This window comes from Salvelinus sp. IW2-2015, unplaced genomic scaffold, assembly GCF_002910315.2.
Source record: "Salvelinus sp. IW2-2015 unplaced genomic scaffold, ASM291031v2 Un_scaffold871, whole genome shotgun sequence".
In the NCBI taxonomy this organism is placed as follows: Eukaryota; Metazoa; Chordata; class Actinopteri; order Salmoniformes; family Salmonidae; genus Salvelinus; species Salvelinus sp. IW2-2015.
In genome coordinates, this window is record NW_019942634.1 from 352331 (window position 1) to 370675 (window position 18345).

The 18345-nt window shown below is 41.4% G+C and overlaps 1 protein-coding gene across 1 annotated transcript in view; it reads left to right on the forward strand.

Moving 5' to 3' along the window:
• The first annotated feature begins 5429 nt into the window (after positions 1–5429).
• psmc5 (proteasome 26S subunit, ATPase 5) overlaps positions 5430–18345 on the forward strand; it is a 29120-nt gene continuing 16204 nt past the window's right edge. The window contains exons 1-10 of the mRNA XM_024136310.2: positions 5430–5531; positions 6210–6281; positions 6401–6470; positions 6696–6793; positions 6912–6968; positions 7293–7523; positions 7904–8030; positions 8338–8528; positions 14085–14183; positions 15025–15135. Coding sequence (XP_023992078.1) covers positions 5505–5531; positions 6210–6281; positions 6401–6470; positions 6696–6793; positions 6912–6968; positions 7293–7523; positions 7904–8030; positions 8338–8528; positions 14085–14183; positions 15025–15135 — 1083 coding nt within the window. The 5' untranslated portion in view covers positions 5430–5504. The remainder of the gene's footprint in view (positions 5532–6209; positions 6282–6400; positions 6471–6695; positions 6794–6911; positions 6969–7292; positions 7524–7903; positions 8031–8337; positions 8529–14084; positions 14184–15024; positions 15136–18345) is intronic.

Genomic DNA, 18345 nt, shown 5'->3' on the forward strand with positions numbered 1-18345 from the left:
AACTGTTATTTGAATTAATAGGAATCCAAACCATAGTAGTACTTCACAATGTGCATATGGTTGTCCACCATTGTATTTTCATGTAAGTCTTAAAGGGATAATCCACCACACATTCCTATGATTAACAGTTAAATAACACTATGTGAAGAAACATGATGCCAGTCAATATCAGCATGTGAAGTAGCTAGCTAGCTGTAAAATCACCTAGAGAAACTGCACTGTCAATTTAGGAGTCTTAAACAGGGTTAACTTGCAGTTTGTCTCTGCCCAGAGCTTCATACAGTCATTGGCTCACAGCAAGTGCAGAGCTTTCCCACAGACACACAGGGTGCATTGCGATATGGTACTTGAAGGAGAAACTGGGTTGAATAATTTGGTACACTGTTTAGATTGAGCACATCTAAGCAAAATATGTACTTTGTGATGACTGTATAAATGGATGGATGTGTTCAAGAGAAGTATGGCCATACCATCTATTGGCAGATTTGGCGAACTGGAGTGCAGGTAATTGTTTTAAAAGCGCTATTAAATGTAATGGGGGATAACACTATCTCCAGTGACAAGACCCATGTAGCTATGATACGTTCCTACACGATTTTCACAGACTGACCACTTAGGAGTTAAATCATGGGCCCATTTTTATTTTACCCACTGATAGAATAGGCTTTCCCCAAATTTACAGGTTTTAAAAGGCTTTAATTTCTGGGGTTGGATTATCCCTTTAATCTATACTGAACAAAAATGTAAACACAACATGTAACAATTTCAAAGATTTTATTGAGTTAATTCATATAAGGAAATTAGTCAATTTAAATAAATAAATTAGGCCCTAATCTATAGATTTCACATGACTGGGCAGGGGTGCAGCCATGGCCCACCCACTGGGGAGCCAGGCCCAGCCAATCAGAATGAGTTTTTCCCCACTAAAGGGCTTTATTACAGATGATCCTGCAGATGAAGAAGCTGTATGTGGCGTTCCTGGGCTGGCGTGGTTACACGAGGATGGATGTACTGCCAAATTATCTATAAAAAAAATTACATTCCTGCACTCAGCACGCTCCCTCAACTCGAGACATCTGTGGCATTGTGTGACATCTGCACATTTTAAAGTGTTTTTTTTATTGTACCCTGCACAAGGTGCACCTGTGTAATGATCATGCTGTTTAATCAGCTTCTTGATTTGCCACACCTGTCAGATGGATGGATTATCTTGACAAAGGAAAAATGCTCACTAACCTGGATGTGCAGAAACTGAGAGAAATCTGCTTTTTGTGTGTGTACAGGACTTTTTTTTCAAGCTCGTGAAACACTTGCTGCGTTTTTAAAAATGTTGTTCAGTGTGGCTTGAATGTTTTATATGCAGGTTTTTACTTTAGGAAAATGTCTAAATGCCTATGAACGTTCCAAAAATCTGATTTTTGTCAGTGCCAAAATTGTTCTTGTGAAAGAGAGCAGTTACGTGTCAAGGAATCTCACTGCTGTGCCTGTTCTGCTTGATTTTCTATGACATCTTTGTAGAAGTTTGCATGTTTTGTATCCTCAATCGAAAGCTTTTATACAAATATACTCGGGGGTGCCTTTTGGAATATTTCGTAAAATAAATATACTTGAAGAAACATTTCTACGTATTTATTTGGACAGTAAACCTTACACATTTTTGGTCTCTATTCTCCAGCATTTTGGATTTGAGATGTTTTATGAGGCGACAGTACAGAATGTCACTTTTTTATTTATTTGAGTGCGTGTTCATACATCTGTTTTACGTTTTAGAAATGCAAGAACTCTGTATATAGTCCCCCATTTTGAAGGTGTCATAAGTATTTGGACAAATTCACTTAATATATTAAAGTAGTCAAGTGAAGTATTTGGTCCCATATTCCTAGCATGCAGTGACATCAAGCTTGTGACTCCACAAACTTGTTGGCTGCATTTGAAGTTTGTGTTGGTTGGGTTTCCGATTGTGCTGTGCCATTTAGAAATGAATGGTAAATATATTGTCATTTTGTAATCACTTATTATAAATATGTTTCTGAACACTAATACATTAATGTGGATACTCCCATGATCATGACTAAATTGTGAATAATGAGTGAGAAAGTTTTACATTGGCACAAAGATCATACCCCCAAAACATTCTAACCTCTCAGAATTACCAATAATGGGAGGTTTGAATTTTTGATACTTTTGGTCATGTAGTGTATGTGGACACCTGCTCGTCGAATATCTCATTCCAAAATCATGGGCATTAATATGGAGTTGGTCCTCCCTTTTGCTGCTATAACAGCCTCCACCTCTTCTGGGAAGGCTTTCCACTAGATGTTGGAACATTACAGCAGGGACTTGCTCCCGTTCAGCCAGAAGCGCATTAGTGAGGTCATGCACTGATGTTGGGCGATTAGGCCTGGTTCGCAGTTGGCATTCCAATTCATCCCAAAGGTATTCGATGGGGTTGAGGCCAGGACTCTGCAGCCCAGTCAAGTTCTTCCACACAGATCTCGACAAATCATTTCTGTATGGACCTCGCTTTGTGCTGAAACAAGAAAGTGCCTTGCCCAAACTGTTGCCACAAAGTTGGAAGCAAAGAATCTAGAATGTCATTGTATACTGTTGCATTAAAATCTCCCTTCACTGGAACTAAGGGGTCTAGCCCGAACCATAAACAGCCCCAGACCATTATTCCTCCTCCACCAAACTTTAGTTGGCAATCTGCATTGGGGTAGGTTGTTTTTTTTCCTTGCATCTGTCAAACTCAGATTCGTCTGTTGGACTGCCAGATGGTGAAGTGTGATTCATCACTCCAAAGAACTCGTTTCCACTGCTCTAGAGTCGAATGGTGGCAAGCTTTATACCACTCCAGCCGGCACTTCGGCATTGCACACGGTGATCTTAGGCTTGTGTGCGGCTGCTCGGCCATGGAAACCCATTTCATGAAGCTCCCGACAAACAGTTAGTGTTGATATTGCTTTGAGGCAGTTTGGAACTCAGGAGTGAGTGTTGCAACCGAGGACAAAGTATTTTTACGCGCTTCAGCACTCGGCAGTCCCTTTCTGTGAGCTTGTGTGGGTTACCACTTCATGGCTGAGCCATTGTTGCTCCTCAACTTTTCTCTTCACAATAACAGCACTTACAGTTGACCGGGACAGCTCTAGCAGGGCAGAAATGTTATGAACTGACTAGTTGAAAAGGTAGCATCCTATGACAGTGCCACGTTAAGTCACTGAGCTCTTCTGTAAGGCCATTCTACTGCCAATGTTTGTCTATGGAGATTGCATGGCTACGTGGTCAATTTTATACACCCATCAGCAACGGGTGTGGCTGAAATAGCCGAATCCACTAATTTGAAGACGTGTCCACATACTTTCTTGTGAATATATAGTGTATTTATGCCTCTAACTTTCTCACTGGTCCTAGATCTGTTTGTACAGCAAACTCATATTGTCATTGCCAAACATTCGCATGACAATGAACTTTAAAGAAGTTTACTTTTTTACAACCAAATCGAAATTTTTGATGTGAATGGCATGTTGTAGAAGTATCCAAACGGTTGTTTTTTTGTTGTTGCTAGTTCACTTGCTTTTACTACACTTACCCCAACCAGCGATTTACTTTCTCATTCTGCCGTATGAGTGTGTAACCGATGTGAAATGGCTAGCTAGTTAGCGGGGTGCGCGCTAATAGCATTTCAATCGGTAATGTCACTCGCTCTAAGACCTTGCAGAGCAAGGGGAACAACTACTTCAAGGGCCGCGGCTTTTGTGGCGCGGTGGGTAACGATGCTTCGAGGGTGGCTGTTGATGTGTGCAGAGGGTCCCTGGTTCGAGCCCAGGTAGGGGCGAGGAGAGGGACGGAAGCAATACTGTTACAACTACTCAAATAAAACATTAACGAAAGTCATTTTAGAAATGGAAAGTACAGTGATGCAGGTCTTTCAGATGTTGTACATGTGAAATCCTCATTCCGAACTTTATCCACATTGTTAAATTCCATTTTGTGCGACTTGCCGATAAAGTTAATAACACAATTTCATGTGTACCACATCTGCACCACTATACTGATAGTGTTCCCGTTTCTAAAAGGATGTATTTGGTTGTTTTTAGTGCTTTTGTTTGTTTTTTTCAAGCCCCCATACTGTAGAATGAGGATGAGGAAGTATATTGTCGGTTGGTGTAAGTTTATCAAAAACATGTGAAATTGCAAAAAAAGTGTCTGAACACTTCCATAACATGCCATTTACATCCAAAATACAGATTTGTTTGTAAAAAATAAATAATAGTTAACCTTTTAAAGGTGTTGGTTATACTGTACATCACAAACAGATCTGGGACCAGGCTATGTTTTAAGCTATACAGAGGAGGCTTAAGAGCTGGCCTCTCGTGCAAGCCCAATGTGTTCGTGTTCAGGCTGGTTAAGAAGCCTGTTGCCGTTTACAGAAAAGGATTGCTTAAACCGGTATGACTGGTCTTTCCTGTTTATTACTCTCCAATAACGGCCAAACTAACTACACATGTATGTCCTTGTGTGCTGCTAGGAGTTGGCTTGAACAAACTTGTGTTGGAATAGACAAGCCAGTCTGTTTAACTTATAAGTCMAAGAACATATACTCAATGCCAGTCTCTTTGAAATGCATTCAAAACTTAAATAATTATTTATCATATACACTGAGWYTACAAAATATTAGGAAAACCTTCCTAATACTGAGTTGCACACCCTTTTGCTCTCAGAATTCAATTCGRCAGGGTTTGGACTCTACAAGGTGTCAAAAGCATTCCACAGGGATATTGGCCCTTGTTGACTTGAATGCTTCCCACGGRTGTGTCAAGTTGGCTGGGTGTCCTTTGGGTGGTGGACCATTCTTGATACACGCGGGAAACTGTTGAGTGTGAAAAACCCAGCAGTGTTGCAGTTCTTGACACACTCAAACCGGTGTGCCTGGCACCTACTCTATACCCCGTTCAATGGCACTTAAATATTTTGTCTTGCCAATTCACCCTCTGAATGGCACACATACACAATCTATGTCTCAAGGCTTACAACTCTTTCTTTAACCTGTCTCTTCCCCTTCATCTACACTGATTGAAGTAGGTGGCATCAATAAGGGATCATAGCTTTCATCTGGATTGACGTGATCAGTCTGTTATGGAAAGAGCAGGTGTTGCTAATGTTTTGTACACTCAGTGTATGTAAATTGCACGGTATTGATATAGCTAATATGGTACATCAGGCCCACTCCAAGGACCATGCAAATTGATTTTACAGTCTTCAACAAATTTTCCTGGCACAGCTTCTCGAAATAGTTATGGTATTTGCAACAACGACAGAAAAAGATCATAAACTTGCTTTTAATATTATATTATTACCTTCATTTCAGTTTAGTGTTTGACTGTACTACACCTCCAGTACAGCAGGCGGCAGTYAGCTCCAATTTTAATTGTAAAACATTTACTGAAGAAGAGATTTGTATTTCGGAAGTACGCTTTCGTCCAACGGAAGTTTTGATTTTTAAGATGGCGCTGGACGGAATGGACCATCATGTAAGTGATTTTTTTTGTCCTTACTTTATTATGAATTGTTCACACTTGGGGGAATGTTGTAGATACGGCATTGAATAGAGACACTTAACATTGTGTTCTGTGAAGTTGGTACTTGTCAGACGTTGATATAACCGTTTTGAAGAGACCAAAACAGTTGTCAAAATAGAGAATCCTGCCGGTTTGCTGTCTCATTGTAAACTAACGTTAGCTAGCTAGTGATCTACTTTTAGCAAGCTAGAAAGCTAGCTAACGTTAGCTAATCTAATTGATCGTTTGCTTCAGTGACATTCCTTATTTGTGGCTATAAATGACTCAGCATAAGTTAAGTAAAATTAACAAAAGTATTGCTACCTAGCTATTACGCCTAARGCGTTAGCTTCTTTAGTAAAGATACTTTTAAATACTTTATGTTTTGTAGRTAGCTGACGTTAACTGCGTGTATTAACCATGTCAGTTAACTGTAGTAAATATTTAGCCGGCTATATTTCCTAGAGGTGTATTTGGGAAATSTTAGGTTAGTTTCGGGTTTTGCTATATAATTAGGCCTGTACAGCTAGCGACAACGTTAGCKACCATGATGTTAGCTAATTAGCCAGCAAGCTAACATTAGCTAGCTACGTTGTTTACAACAAAGTTAAAGGATCTCACTGTTATTGCATGTCTGACTGTGTTTTGCAGATGGAGATGGAGGACAGTAAAGGTGGTTCTGGTCTCCGGCAATACTATCTGTCTAAAATCGAAGAGTTACAGGTAAGCAAACACAGATTTTCATCAAATTGACTGTTAGCTAAACCTTGTCTATTGACACCATAGTGACACTGCTAATATCCTTTGTCAAMATTAGAAGTATCTGGTCTTTCTGCTTCTAGTTGACAGTGAATGACAAAAGTCAGAATCTCAGACGTCTACAGGCTCAGAGGAATGAACTCAATGCAAAAGGTAGGAATGATTGTTAGCTATCCAGCACTTTTTAATTGAAAGAAAGAACAGCTGAACTTCAAACAGTGTAGCTAGCTAGTACTTAATTGTAGCAGTAATTGTGGCTTATAAAATGTAAATGTTGTCGGACTAAGTAAATTGATTGCACTCAAACAAAATGGCACTCAGAAACATGCACTTTATGAATTGGCAGTCATTGTTCAAATCTATTTGCTTTGTCCCTAGTGCGTCTCCTTCGTGAGGAGCTGCAGTTGCTACAGGAGCAAGGTTCATATGTTGGAGAGGTGGTGAGGGCCATGGACAAAAAGAAAGTTCTGGTCAAGGTGTGTTGAGTATCCTTGTTTTGCGGAAATGTAGGCCTAACAAATWTTTTGTTGTATACTGTAGCTGCATCTAGATGACACTAACAGACTACTGCTGTAACTAATTAATTGTCTCCAGGTCCATCCAGAGGGGAAATTTGTGGTGGATGTGGATAAGAACATTGACATCAATGATGTAAGTATGGACACGTTGTTGATATTTGACCCCAATGTGATGAGAACRTAATGTTTATATGTACAAAGGTACATGTACATCTGTGTACAGACAAATTATTGGTTGTGTGTTACTAATCTAACTATAGTATTTGTTTTTGTCAAATTGGTTTGAGTGTTAAGGGAACAAAATTCAGTTGAACAACAAATATCCCCATCCAATTCAGGTGGCTGGACAGAAAGAAAAAACATGAAAACACAACTGAAATTAAGAATAAATGCAACAAACTTCCTCATGATTCAGGACTGTATCACACTGATTTACCCCGTTGCCCATTCCTACCAGGTGACTCCAAATTGCCGTGTGGCGCTGCGCAACGACAGCTATACCCTGCACAAGATCCTGCCCAACAAGGTGGACCCGCTGGTCTCACTCATGATGGTGGAGAAGGTACCTGACTCCACCTACGAGATGATTGGTGGCCTGGACAAGCAGATCAAGGAGATCAAGGAAGTGATCGAGCTGCCAGTCAAGCACCCAGAGCTCTTCGAGGCTCTCGGCATTGCACAGCCTAAGGTGGGTGGCCCTTTATTGGGTTATTGGTTAATTCACAGGTCATATCAACTGTATATGTTACCCAGTAAGCTTTGAAGGTGAACTCAAACAATTGCTTTTTGCATTTGAGTTGACCTTGTCCTGTCTTAAAGGATACAACACTCCCAAAATCAAATGTTTGTCAGACTTTTTCATACTGTGTTGGTTGTCCTAAGGTATTGTTCTGTCAATGCCACACAGCATTTATCACATTAACCTCAGTAGTATTGATTCCCAGAAGGAACAGAAAAAAGTGACACCAGTTKATTCTAGTACAATTATACTAAAATACATCATGACGTTTGAGATGCACTCTGTCATGTTTTGGGATGTCTAGCCTCCCTTGTGTGTCTCACCACCAGGGTGTGCTGCTGTACGGACCCCCAGGCACAGGGAAGACCCTGCTGGCCAGAGCCGTGGCCCACCACACCGACTGCACCTTTATCAGGGTTTCTGGCTCGGAGCTGGTGCAGAAGTTTATTGGAGAGGGTGAGTCATCAATGATCATTGTCAGCCATTTTGGTAACCATTCGACAGGTTTCCCAAGTGTCTAGTAATTCCGTAATGTCGGGATTTCCCGAATCAGGGAGATATTTTGCTGCTTCCGTTCTCCAAACAGCCTGCTGTTTAGCCAGCTCCAGCACGTTTAAGCCCATTTCAGTCCATTTTCATGGAGCACTGAGTGATAGTAGGCTAAATGTTTCTCACCATGCAGTTGGTAAAACAAAAGTTGTTATTATTCGTTTTTCACTAACATTACACTGGCTGTAACTCTGCTCTATCTTCCCCATCCCAGGTGCCCGCATGGTGCGCGAGCTGTTCGTCATGGCCCGCGAGCATGCGCCCTCTATCATCTTCATGGACGAGATTGACTCGATCGGCTCGTCACGTCTGGAGGGGGGCAGCGGGGGCGACAGCGAGGTGCAGAGGACCATGCTGGAGCTGCTGAACCAGCTGGATGGCTTCGAGGCCACCAAGAACATCAAAGTGGGTGACACGTACATACACACAGATACATCACTGTCGTCTTATGCTTTATAATGTGGCCTAATCTACAATAACACGATCACWCTATATAACACCACACACCCTCTCTGCCCCTTTACTTAATGTGTATGCTATTCCTCTGCTATAACACACATGGCACCGCTTCTCTCCGCTGATTGATTTCTGTCACTCTCCTGTCGGTACTGTCTGACAACACTTTCTTTCTACGCTCACCATCAATCACACTATAGCTACTCTATTGTCCTCTACTCACTGTCCTCCCACCCACTCTAGCCCTCTGCAACCTATCAATCTGTATTTGCATGTTCTCTGATGCTATAAACAGACAGAACTAGTTTTTTTTTWATGAAGATGATTATATAGAAATGAGCAATAAATGCAGATAAAGAATATATTTCACCTCTAAATAAGAACAAAATAGTATTATACAGGGATGCAAACTCGTCTTTTTTCGCCGTGTTGATTTCAGAATAGGGGAATGGCCAAAAGTGTATCAGCCTATGAGCAAAATAAGAGGGGCACAAATKATCTTCTCCCTGTGTAATCACTAACATTACCTTCTCTGGCGGCTGTGTCATCGCACACTCCACGTAACAAACTTTGTTCCTGACTGGGCAATTTGCAATGCAACTCGAGATAAGCAACCTGTGTTCGAAGTAACGCTTTGGTTGTAGTTGATCAGAAGCACATTATAGTTGCATCTGTTTCAATAGCGCAAATTATTACACAAATCAAATTTATTTATATAGCCCTTCGTACATCAGCTGATCTCAGTGCTGTTCAGAAACCCAGCCTAAAACCCCAAACAGCAAGCAATGCAGGTGTAGAAGCACGGTGGCTAGGAAAAACTCCCTAGAAAGGCCAAAACCTAGAGAGGAACCAGGCTATGAGGGGTGGCCAGTCCTCTTCTGGCTGTGCCGGGTAGAGATTAATACAGAACATGGCCAAGATGTACTGGAGGCTGAAACAGGAGGGGTCAGGAGACACTGTGGCCCCATCCGATGATACCCCCGGACAGGGCCAAACAGGAAGGTTATAACCCCACCCACTTTGCCAAAGCACAGCCCCCACACCACTAGAGGGATATCTTCAACCACCAACTTACCATCCTGAGACAAGGCCGAGTATAGCCCACAAAGATCTCCGCCACGGCACAAACCAAGGGGGGGCGCCAACCCAGACAGGAAGATCACGTCAGTGACTCAACCCACTCAAGTGACGCACCCCTCCTAGGGACGGAGTGTATAACACACACCGTTYTAATAGATAAAGCAGATCGCATTCATAATTTTTCTCGTTAGATAATTTTTTATTATGAAGCTTACCGGTACTATATATTTTCTCAAGAGGTTTGAGCCAGCCATGTGTGTTTTTTTATAAAGAAGCACAAAAAGCAAAATGGGAGCTTTGTGAGGTGAGTTCTCTCAGCAGTGCAACTTAGTGTAACTTGTGTCCCCTCACTTGTTTGCCAGCAATATATCTTATAACTATTAATTTAACTATCTAAGATGTGCCAACTCTATTTTCTCCAGCTGAGTTTTTGCTAATAWTAGCTAAGTGGCTAACGTTAGCTTGCAAGATCAAGCATCRTCGTAACAGCAGCAGAGACAATCCCCTCCTGGATTAAGATATTTGTTTTTGTGTGTGCTGCAAACTGCGTTTTGAGATACTTGCATAATTTTATGAGCTGGGTTGTCTCATAGTATTAAATGTTTGCATGCGCTCATTAGTGTTTACCTAGCATCTGCTAATTCCTTAGTACGCTATATATACAGAAGTATGTGGACACACCTTCAAATTAGTGGATTTGGCTATTTCAGCCACACCCGTTGTTGACAGGTGTATAAAATTGAGCACACCGCCATGCAATCTCCGTAGACAAACATTGGCAGTAGAATGGCCTTACTGAAGATCCCAGTGACTTTCAATGTGGCACCGTCATAGGATGCCACCTTTCCAACAAGTCAGTTCATAACATTTCTGCCCTGCTAGACCTGCCCCGGACAACTAAGTGCTGTTATTGTGAAGTGGAAACGTCTAGGAGCAACAACGGCCACATATTCTGTGAGCTTGGGACTGCCGAGTGCTGAAGCGTGCCGTGCGTAAATATCTTCTGTACTCTGTTGCAACAATCACTAGAGTCCCAAACTGCGTCTGGAAGCAACGTCAGCACAAGAACTGTTCGTCGTAAGCTTCATGAAATGGGTTTCCATGGCCGAGCAGCCGCACACAAGCCTGAGATCATCATGRGCAATGCCAGGCATCGGCTGGAGTGGTGTAAAGCTCGCCGCCATTGGACTCTGGAGCAGTGGAAAAGCGTTCTCTGGGGTGATTAATCACACTTCACCATCTGGCAGTCCGACTGATAAATGTTTGTTTGTCGGATGCCAGGAGAACACTATCTGCCCCAATGCATAGTGCCAACTAAAGTTTGGAGGAAGGATAATGGTCTGGGGCTGTTTTTCATCACTGGAAATCTTAATGCTACAGCATACAATGACATTCTAGACGATTCTGTGCTTTCAACTTCGTGGCAACAGTTTGGGGAAGGCCCTTACCTGTTTTCCCATCGAACACCTTGAGATGAATTGGAACGCCGACTGCAAGCCAAGCCTAATCTCCCAACATCAGTGCCCGACCTCACTAATGCTCTTGTGGCTGAATGGAAGCAGGTCCCTGCAGCAGTGCTCCAACATCTAGTGGAAAGACTTCCCAGAAGAGTGGAGGCTGCTATAGCAGCAAAGCTGGACCAACTCCATATTAATGCCCATGATTTTGGAATGAGATGTTCGACGAGCAAGTGTCCACATACTTTTGGTCATGTAGTGTACTTGTTAGCGTTTTGTCATTCTGGTAAGTAACTTTTTTTAGGCTTTTAAAAATAGCGCCCCTTATGCACTACCGGTAATACCGTATATCCTGGGATGGCCCATGCACAGTATGAAGGTATTGAAATCTGGATACTGCCCAACCATACTTTTTAAGAGGCTAGTGTAATATTTAACATGTTCAGCTACTTAAGACGTTGGCGCGAATCTAGGTGTTGCCTTTTTAGAGATCAAGAAATTTAACAACTAAGGAATAATAATCTCATTGATTTCCCAAACTCAGGTCTGGTCTTTCGTGTCTGCTTTGCAAAGCGTTCTCGGAAGTATCGTGATGTTGGACCTRTGGGTTTAGAAACTCTTTGGTATAGTTTAAACAACATTACTGATTTTAATGTTTTCAAAATGAATATTTTAATGACTAAAAGCAATTGTGTCCATGTTGAGCACTTCAGTGTTTTTACCTCTTCTGAGGCTGCTGACGCACTGGCTCCAAACTGATGTCCACATCTATCTSGGGCAGATAGACGGGGAGACGTTGATCGTGAGACACTGTCAGCCAGCTGGTAAAGGCAGGGCACCATAGCGCCTCCCACAGCCTCGGACCCGTCAGCGTGGTTCCTCTCTAGGACACTGGAGGGTGGGGGTGGACCGTATGTACAGTACCTGTCAAAAGTTTGACCACCCACTCATTCAAGGGTCTATTTGTACTATTTTCCATATTGTAGAACTATGAAATAACACATGGAATCATGTAGTAACCAAAAAAGTCAAAAGAAATTTGCGATTCTTCAAATAGCAACCCTTTGCTTTGACAGCTTTGCACACAATTCAAGGCACAGGGTGGCTACTTTGAATAATATAAAATATATTTAGATTTAACWCTTTTGGTTAAATGATTCAATATGTTTTGATTTCTTCACTCTTCTACAATGTAGAAAATGGTAATATAAAGAAAAACCCTTGAATAAGTAGGTGTCCAAACTTTTGACTGGTACTGTATGTACAGAGAGAGTAGTCCAACACCACACAGTATGACAGTCAGACCCTTAACTCTAGCAAATGGAAAATAGTTTGAGGGGCTCTCTAACAGTACAGTTGTATAGTACGGTGACATGACTCTACCTCGGCCATGAGAAGAGTCGCCCAGTTTGGTGAAGAACATGTTGGAGCTCGGCCTGGGGACGCTCCATCTAGATGAGCGCTCTCCCTCACCCCTTCCCTGCCTCACCTTGTCGTCTCCCTGATCAAGAGCAAGTGCCCTCAGCCTGGTGACRATGGGCGATGTGGGGTGCCTTGTCTCCACGCTGGGTCTCACGGTGGCAGCGGGGCCGAACCTGTAGTTTGACCTGGCAGACCAGTGGCGCAACATTGGAGGTGACTTCGCCCTCTCCACGCTGCTGCATGGCAATAGGCTGGAAGACCCAGTGGTGCTTTTGTTAACAGGAGCAAGTGAAGAGGGAAGAGACTCCTGGGAGGAGGTGGAACAAAGCTCTACCTTCTTTCACACTGTTGCCTGGTCAGCTAGCAACGTTTCCCAAGGGAGAGGCTTGCACCCTTCACAGTAGTCAACCTCATGCCTGGAGGAGCTACACTACTGAGGCAGTACTTCTCCYTGGTTTGTGAAGAATTTAAATGAAGCTGCTCTTAGATTTTAGGATAAATATTTCAATCATTTATATATTTTTTWTATTGAAATTCCATACATTTTGAAGGATACAAATTCAAATGTTACAAAAATCTATACAGACCCCCTGACCCCTGGGGGTCAGCCTTGCACTACCCTGTGCTCTGTCCAGCTCGATGGGGCTCCTGTGCTTCCTGTAATCGCTGCCAAAAGTGCTTCAACAAAGTACTGAGTAAAGGTTCTGAATACTTATGTAAATGTGATATTTCTGTTTTTATTTTAATAATTTAGCAAAAATGTCGACCTCGACAACCCCCCCACCCCTCACTAAACCACATCTCTTCACTCTTATCAGTGCRTGCCACGTGATTTCCTTTACTCAATACGTTCCACCTACAGATAACCATTAACTTCTGMTGTAGAAACTAGACTGGTACTCAATATTCCAATAGAATACCTGATAATTAACAATATTTCAAGTTTAGAACTCATCACTCTCATGCAACTCTCATCACATCTCATACTTGTCTCTATTTTTCTGCTGCTTTGAATGATGCCCAAGTCCACATTGACTGCTAGCCAGTTACATTGCTAACTATTGTTTTCACTATATACTTGGATTTCAAAGGTTTCCATTTCTKGAGAGAACCTCTAAACAAAATGCACAGAAACTTGCGCAATTGTAAATGCAAMGCTACTCGACTATAGTAATCAAAGTCATTGTGATTGAACTAACTAGCATATTTATTTATAGCTAGCATACTGCATACTAGCATATTCTAGTTATAGAACACATTTTTGGTCTAGAGTAGCTGGGAATCATTTCTGTGTTCAGGCATGTTAATTCCCTAAACCCTTTCTGTCCAATGTTCTTGCAATTTACAACCTACCTTTCTAACACTGCAATTATATTTTCGAACCCTTTACGTGAAGTAATGTATTGAACATGTTTTTTAAAGGTGATCYCATAGGGTTAGCCTAACATGCTAACATATAGAAAAGTGCATACCGAAGAAGTCTATATGGAAAAGGCTGAATAAGACCAAAAGGACTAATACTGTGTTTGTGTTTGTGCTTTCTCAGGTCATCATGGCCACCAACCGTATTGACATCCTGGACTCTGCCCTGCTCCGGCCCGGCCGCATCGACAGGAAAATAGAGTTCCCACCTCCCAATGAAGAGGTCAGTACTGTTCCAGCATGTTTTTTTAGCCCCTCAAATATTATGATAAAACAAATATGAATAATATACAACTAGTAGAAATCTGCCTTTGGGCCGGGATTCTATCCGTCAGCWATGCACRTTTTTTAAAGGGAATGTTTGTTAAACCTCATTCACGGTAAACGTTGCATATGTCGTGTCAATCASAAATTACCTTTAAATGCTGTGTGATATGAAGCAGATTCTTTGCTGATCGGYAAAAAATCGATAGTTACATATCGGGATATGATTTTTTACGATATCTTATGGTTTTGAAAATAGTGCAATATTATTTTTACTCTAGTTGGCTGTACCTGCACCAAAACGCCAGTATMTTTCCTTCATGGTMGTTCTCCATCTTTTTTTAAATCTGGAGGCAATTTGTTTTCAGCTCTTTTATTTCCATTACCGTTCAAAACTCGTTTCTTCATTGCTCTCTTGTACCTCTGCAGCAGACATATGGTGAGCAATATGTTTGGTACATTGAATCGCAAAATCTGTATCTAATCGTAACATAACATATCTTAACCTAATTATCGTGATCATATCTAATAGTGAGATCCCTTGCATTTTCCAGCCCTATTAGAATTTCATCAGGAATATAAAGTGTTGTATTCTGGCACCATTAAAAAAATTTTTTTTTTTTTAATTAAGATTTATTTTTAAATAAAGGATTTATACCATTGAGTCTAGTCCAGCATCCTCACTCTCTCCTCACGSTCTGAAATGTGTGTGTGCGTTGACACTCGTTCAATTTCATGTGAGCAGCTTGCTGCTACAGTGTCGTAATTCTAGCCCCGTCCCATTTATTTCTGCTCCACAGGCTCGTTTGGACATCCTGAAGATCCACTCAAGGAAGATGAACCTGACGCGTGGTATTAACCTGAGGAAGATTGCAGAGCTGATGCCAGGAGCCTCCGGGGCTGAGGTTAAGGTGAGAGACTGAGACACACGGTTTGGAATGGGGTCAACCATATGAAGGCTACCACAGGGCTGAGACACTTTGGAACGGGGTTCAGAGTATGAGGGCTAGTAAGGGAAGTATTTTAGCCTCTACCCATTAGGCCTGTGGTTCTCACTTTTTGACCCACTACCCCCCAAAAAGGAGTGCTTCGAAGCTCGAGCCCTCCCGCAATCCCTGCACCAATGAAGCCTGTCATTACATGCATAAACGYTGACGCATTTACAGAAATAAACTACATTTTACACCTACATTTTGAGCTCAAGGCCATTCATGTTACAGTGCATGCATTGCTTTGAAAGTATTCAGACCCTTTGAGTTTTTTCACATTTTGTTACGTTCCAGCCTTATTCTGAAATGGACTAAAGTAATTTTCCCTCATCAATCTACACACAATACCTCATAAAAACAAAGSGAAAACAGTTTTTTTATGTTTGCACTTTTATTAAAAATAGTTACCTTATTTACATAAGTATTCAGACCCTTTGCTATAATATTCTAAATTGAGCTCAAGTGCATCCTGTTTCCATTAATCATCCTTGATGTTTCTACAACTTGATTGGAGTCCACTTGATGTGGAAAGGCACACACCTGTCTATGTAAGGTCCCAGAGTTGACAGTGCAGGCCAGAGCATAAACCAAGCCATGAGGTCGAAGGAATTGACCGTAGAGCTCCGAGACAGGATTGTGTCGGAACAGATCTGGGGGAGAGTACCAAAACATTTCTGCAGCATTAAAGGTCCCCAAGAACACAATGGCCTCCATCATTCTTAAATGGATGAAGTTTGGAACCAAAATTCAAAAGGCACTTGCACATCTGAGCAAACTTTTTGCAGGTGCATGGCAACAGTTGAACAAGATGAATGAAAAAGGAAACCGCACACTGCTCTTGATAGTATCACTGATCTTTTATAAGCTTACGTATCGGCCTCACGGACTTCGTCAGAGCTCTGAGCTCTTTTGTTGTTTTTCCCAAATATTCTATTATGGGGTATTGTGTGTGTAGATTGATAACTAAAAAAAGCAATTTAGTCKATTTTAGAATAAAACAAACGTAACAACATTTTGAAAAAGTCAAGGTGTCTGAATACTTTCCGAATGCATTGTATAATCACAAGTGCTTTATTTGCTTCAAAATGTTAAGCTAACAATGGGTAGGCCTATGCTTTTTGCAATTATCTTTAAAAAAGTTTGGCCTATTGCCCTCATACACCACCATTTGAGTCTTGGTTTTAGCTTAATAGCCTACCTCCGTGTCAGTGGATGTCTATTTAAAGAGTTCATGGTGGTTGGAGGAAGTGACCAACAAATCTATGGATATAGCAGTCTATAGTCTAATTGTCTGTCAAACAGGTAGGCCTACCTCTRTTTTTTTTTCTTAAATAGAAGAAATCGTCTCCAACACATCTCTCTTGTTAGTGAAGTCTAATTAAAATGAAGACTGTTGAAATGAATTATGCCTACTCGGATTTGACCACTTTCAGCACCATGAGCTGTCTATTTTCGGTTGATTGTGCCASGGCMGCTGCTTCAAGTTTCAGCACCACAATCTAAGTTACTCATCTGGCTTATTGTGAGGTCATTTTTAAATGACTACCCGATCTCTCGTTCTCTCTGTACCCCACACATATACTGTAAGATCTGTTAATTGAGCAGATTAAACCTCAAAGACCAGGGGAGGTTTTCCTATGGTTCGCAAACAAGGGCACCTATTGGTAGATGGGAAGAAAAAAGGCATTGAATATCCCTTTGAGCCTGGTGACGTGATTAATTACGCTTTGGATGGTGTATCAATACACCCAGTCACTACAAAGATATCGGCACCCTTCCTAAATCGGTTGCCAGAGAAGGAAACAGCTCAGGGATTTCACCATCAGGTCAATGGGTATTTTTAAAATGGTTAGAGTTTAATGGCTGTGTTGGGAGGTTACTGAGGCTACGTCAACATTGTAATTACTCCACAATATTAACAAATGGCAGAGTGAAAATATGTAAACTTGTACAGAATAAAAATATTCCAGAAAATGCATCGTGTTTGCAATAGGGCACTGAAGTAATGCTGCAAAAAATGTGGCAAAGAAACTGACTTTTCCTCCCCAATACAAAGTTTTGTTTTGGGCAAATCGAACACGAGTACCATTCATATATTCAAGATTGATACAAATTTGTGTAAAGGTCTAAGGTAGTGTCGTCGAATACTTTCCTGGGCTAATCTTTATATGGATTAAATCCAAGGTTGCTTTCATTGCTTTCAAAACTCGTTGAAGGTGCCTAACAGTGGGGGGTAGGTCCACCGTGAGATGCATTTTGCAACTTTAAAAAGTTTGGCCTATTGCCCTCATACACCACCATTTGAGTCTTGGTTTTACTTATAAGCCTACTCGTCGTGTCAGTGGATGTCTATTTAAAGAGTTCATGGTGGTTGGAGGAAGTGACCAACAAAATACTTATGATATAGGCAGTCTAGGTCTAATTGTCTGTCAAACAGGTGGGCTACACTCTTTTTTTTTTTCTTAAATAGAAGAAATCGTCTCCAACACATCTCTCTTGTTAGTGAAGTCTAATAAAATGAAGACTGTTGAAATGAATTATGCCTACTCGGATTTGACCACTTTCAGCACCATGAGCTGTCTATTTTCGGTTGATTGTGCCACGGCGGCTGTCTCTAAGTTTCAGCACCACATCTAAGTTCTCATCTGGTTATTGTGAGGTCATTTTTAAATGACTACCCCGATCTCTCGTCTTCTCTGTACCACACACATATACTGTAATCTGTTAATTGAGCAGATTAAACTCTAAGACCAGGGGAGGTTTTCTAGGTTCAGCAACAAGGGCACCTATTGGTAGAGGAAGAAAAAAGGCATTGAATATCCTTTGAGCCTGGTGACGTGATTAATTACGCTTTGGATGGTGTTCAATACACCCAGTCACTACAAAGATATCGGCACCCTTCCTAAATCGGTTGCCAGAGAGGAAACAGCTCAGGGATTTCACCATCAGGTCAATGGGTATTTTTAAATGGTTAGAGTTTAATGGCTGTGTTGGGAGGTTACTGAGGCTACGTCAACATTGTAATATCCCACATTATTAACAAATGGCAGAGATGTAAACTTGTACAGAATAAAAATATCTAGGCACGAAACATTCGCAATAGGCACTGTGAAGTAATGCTGCAAAAAGTGC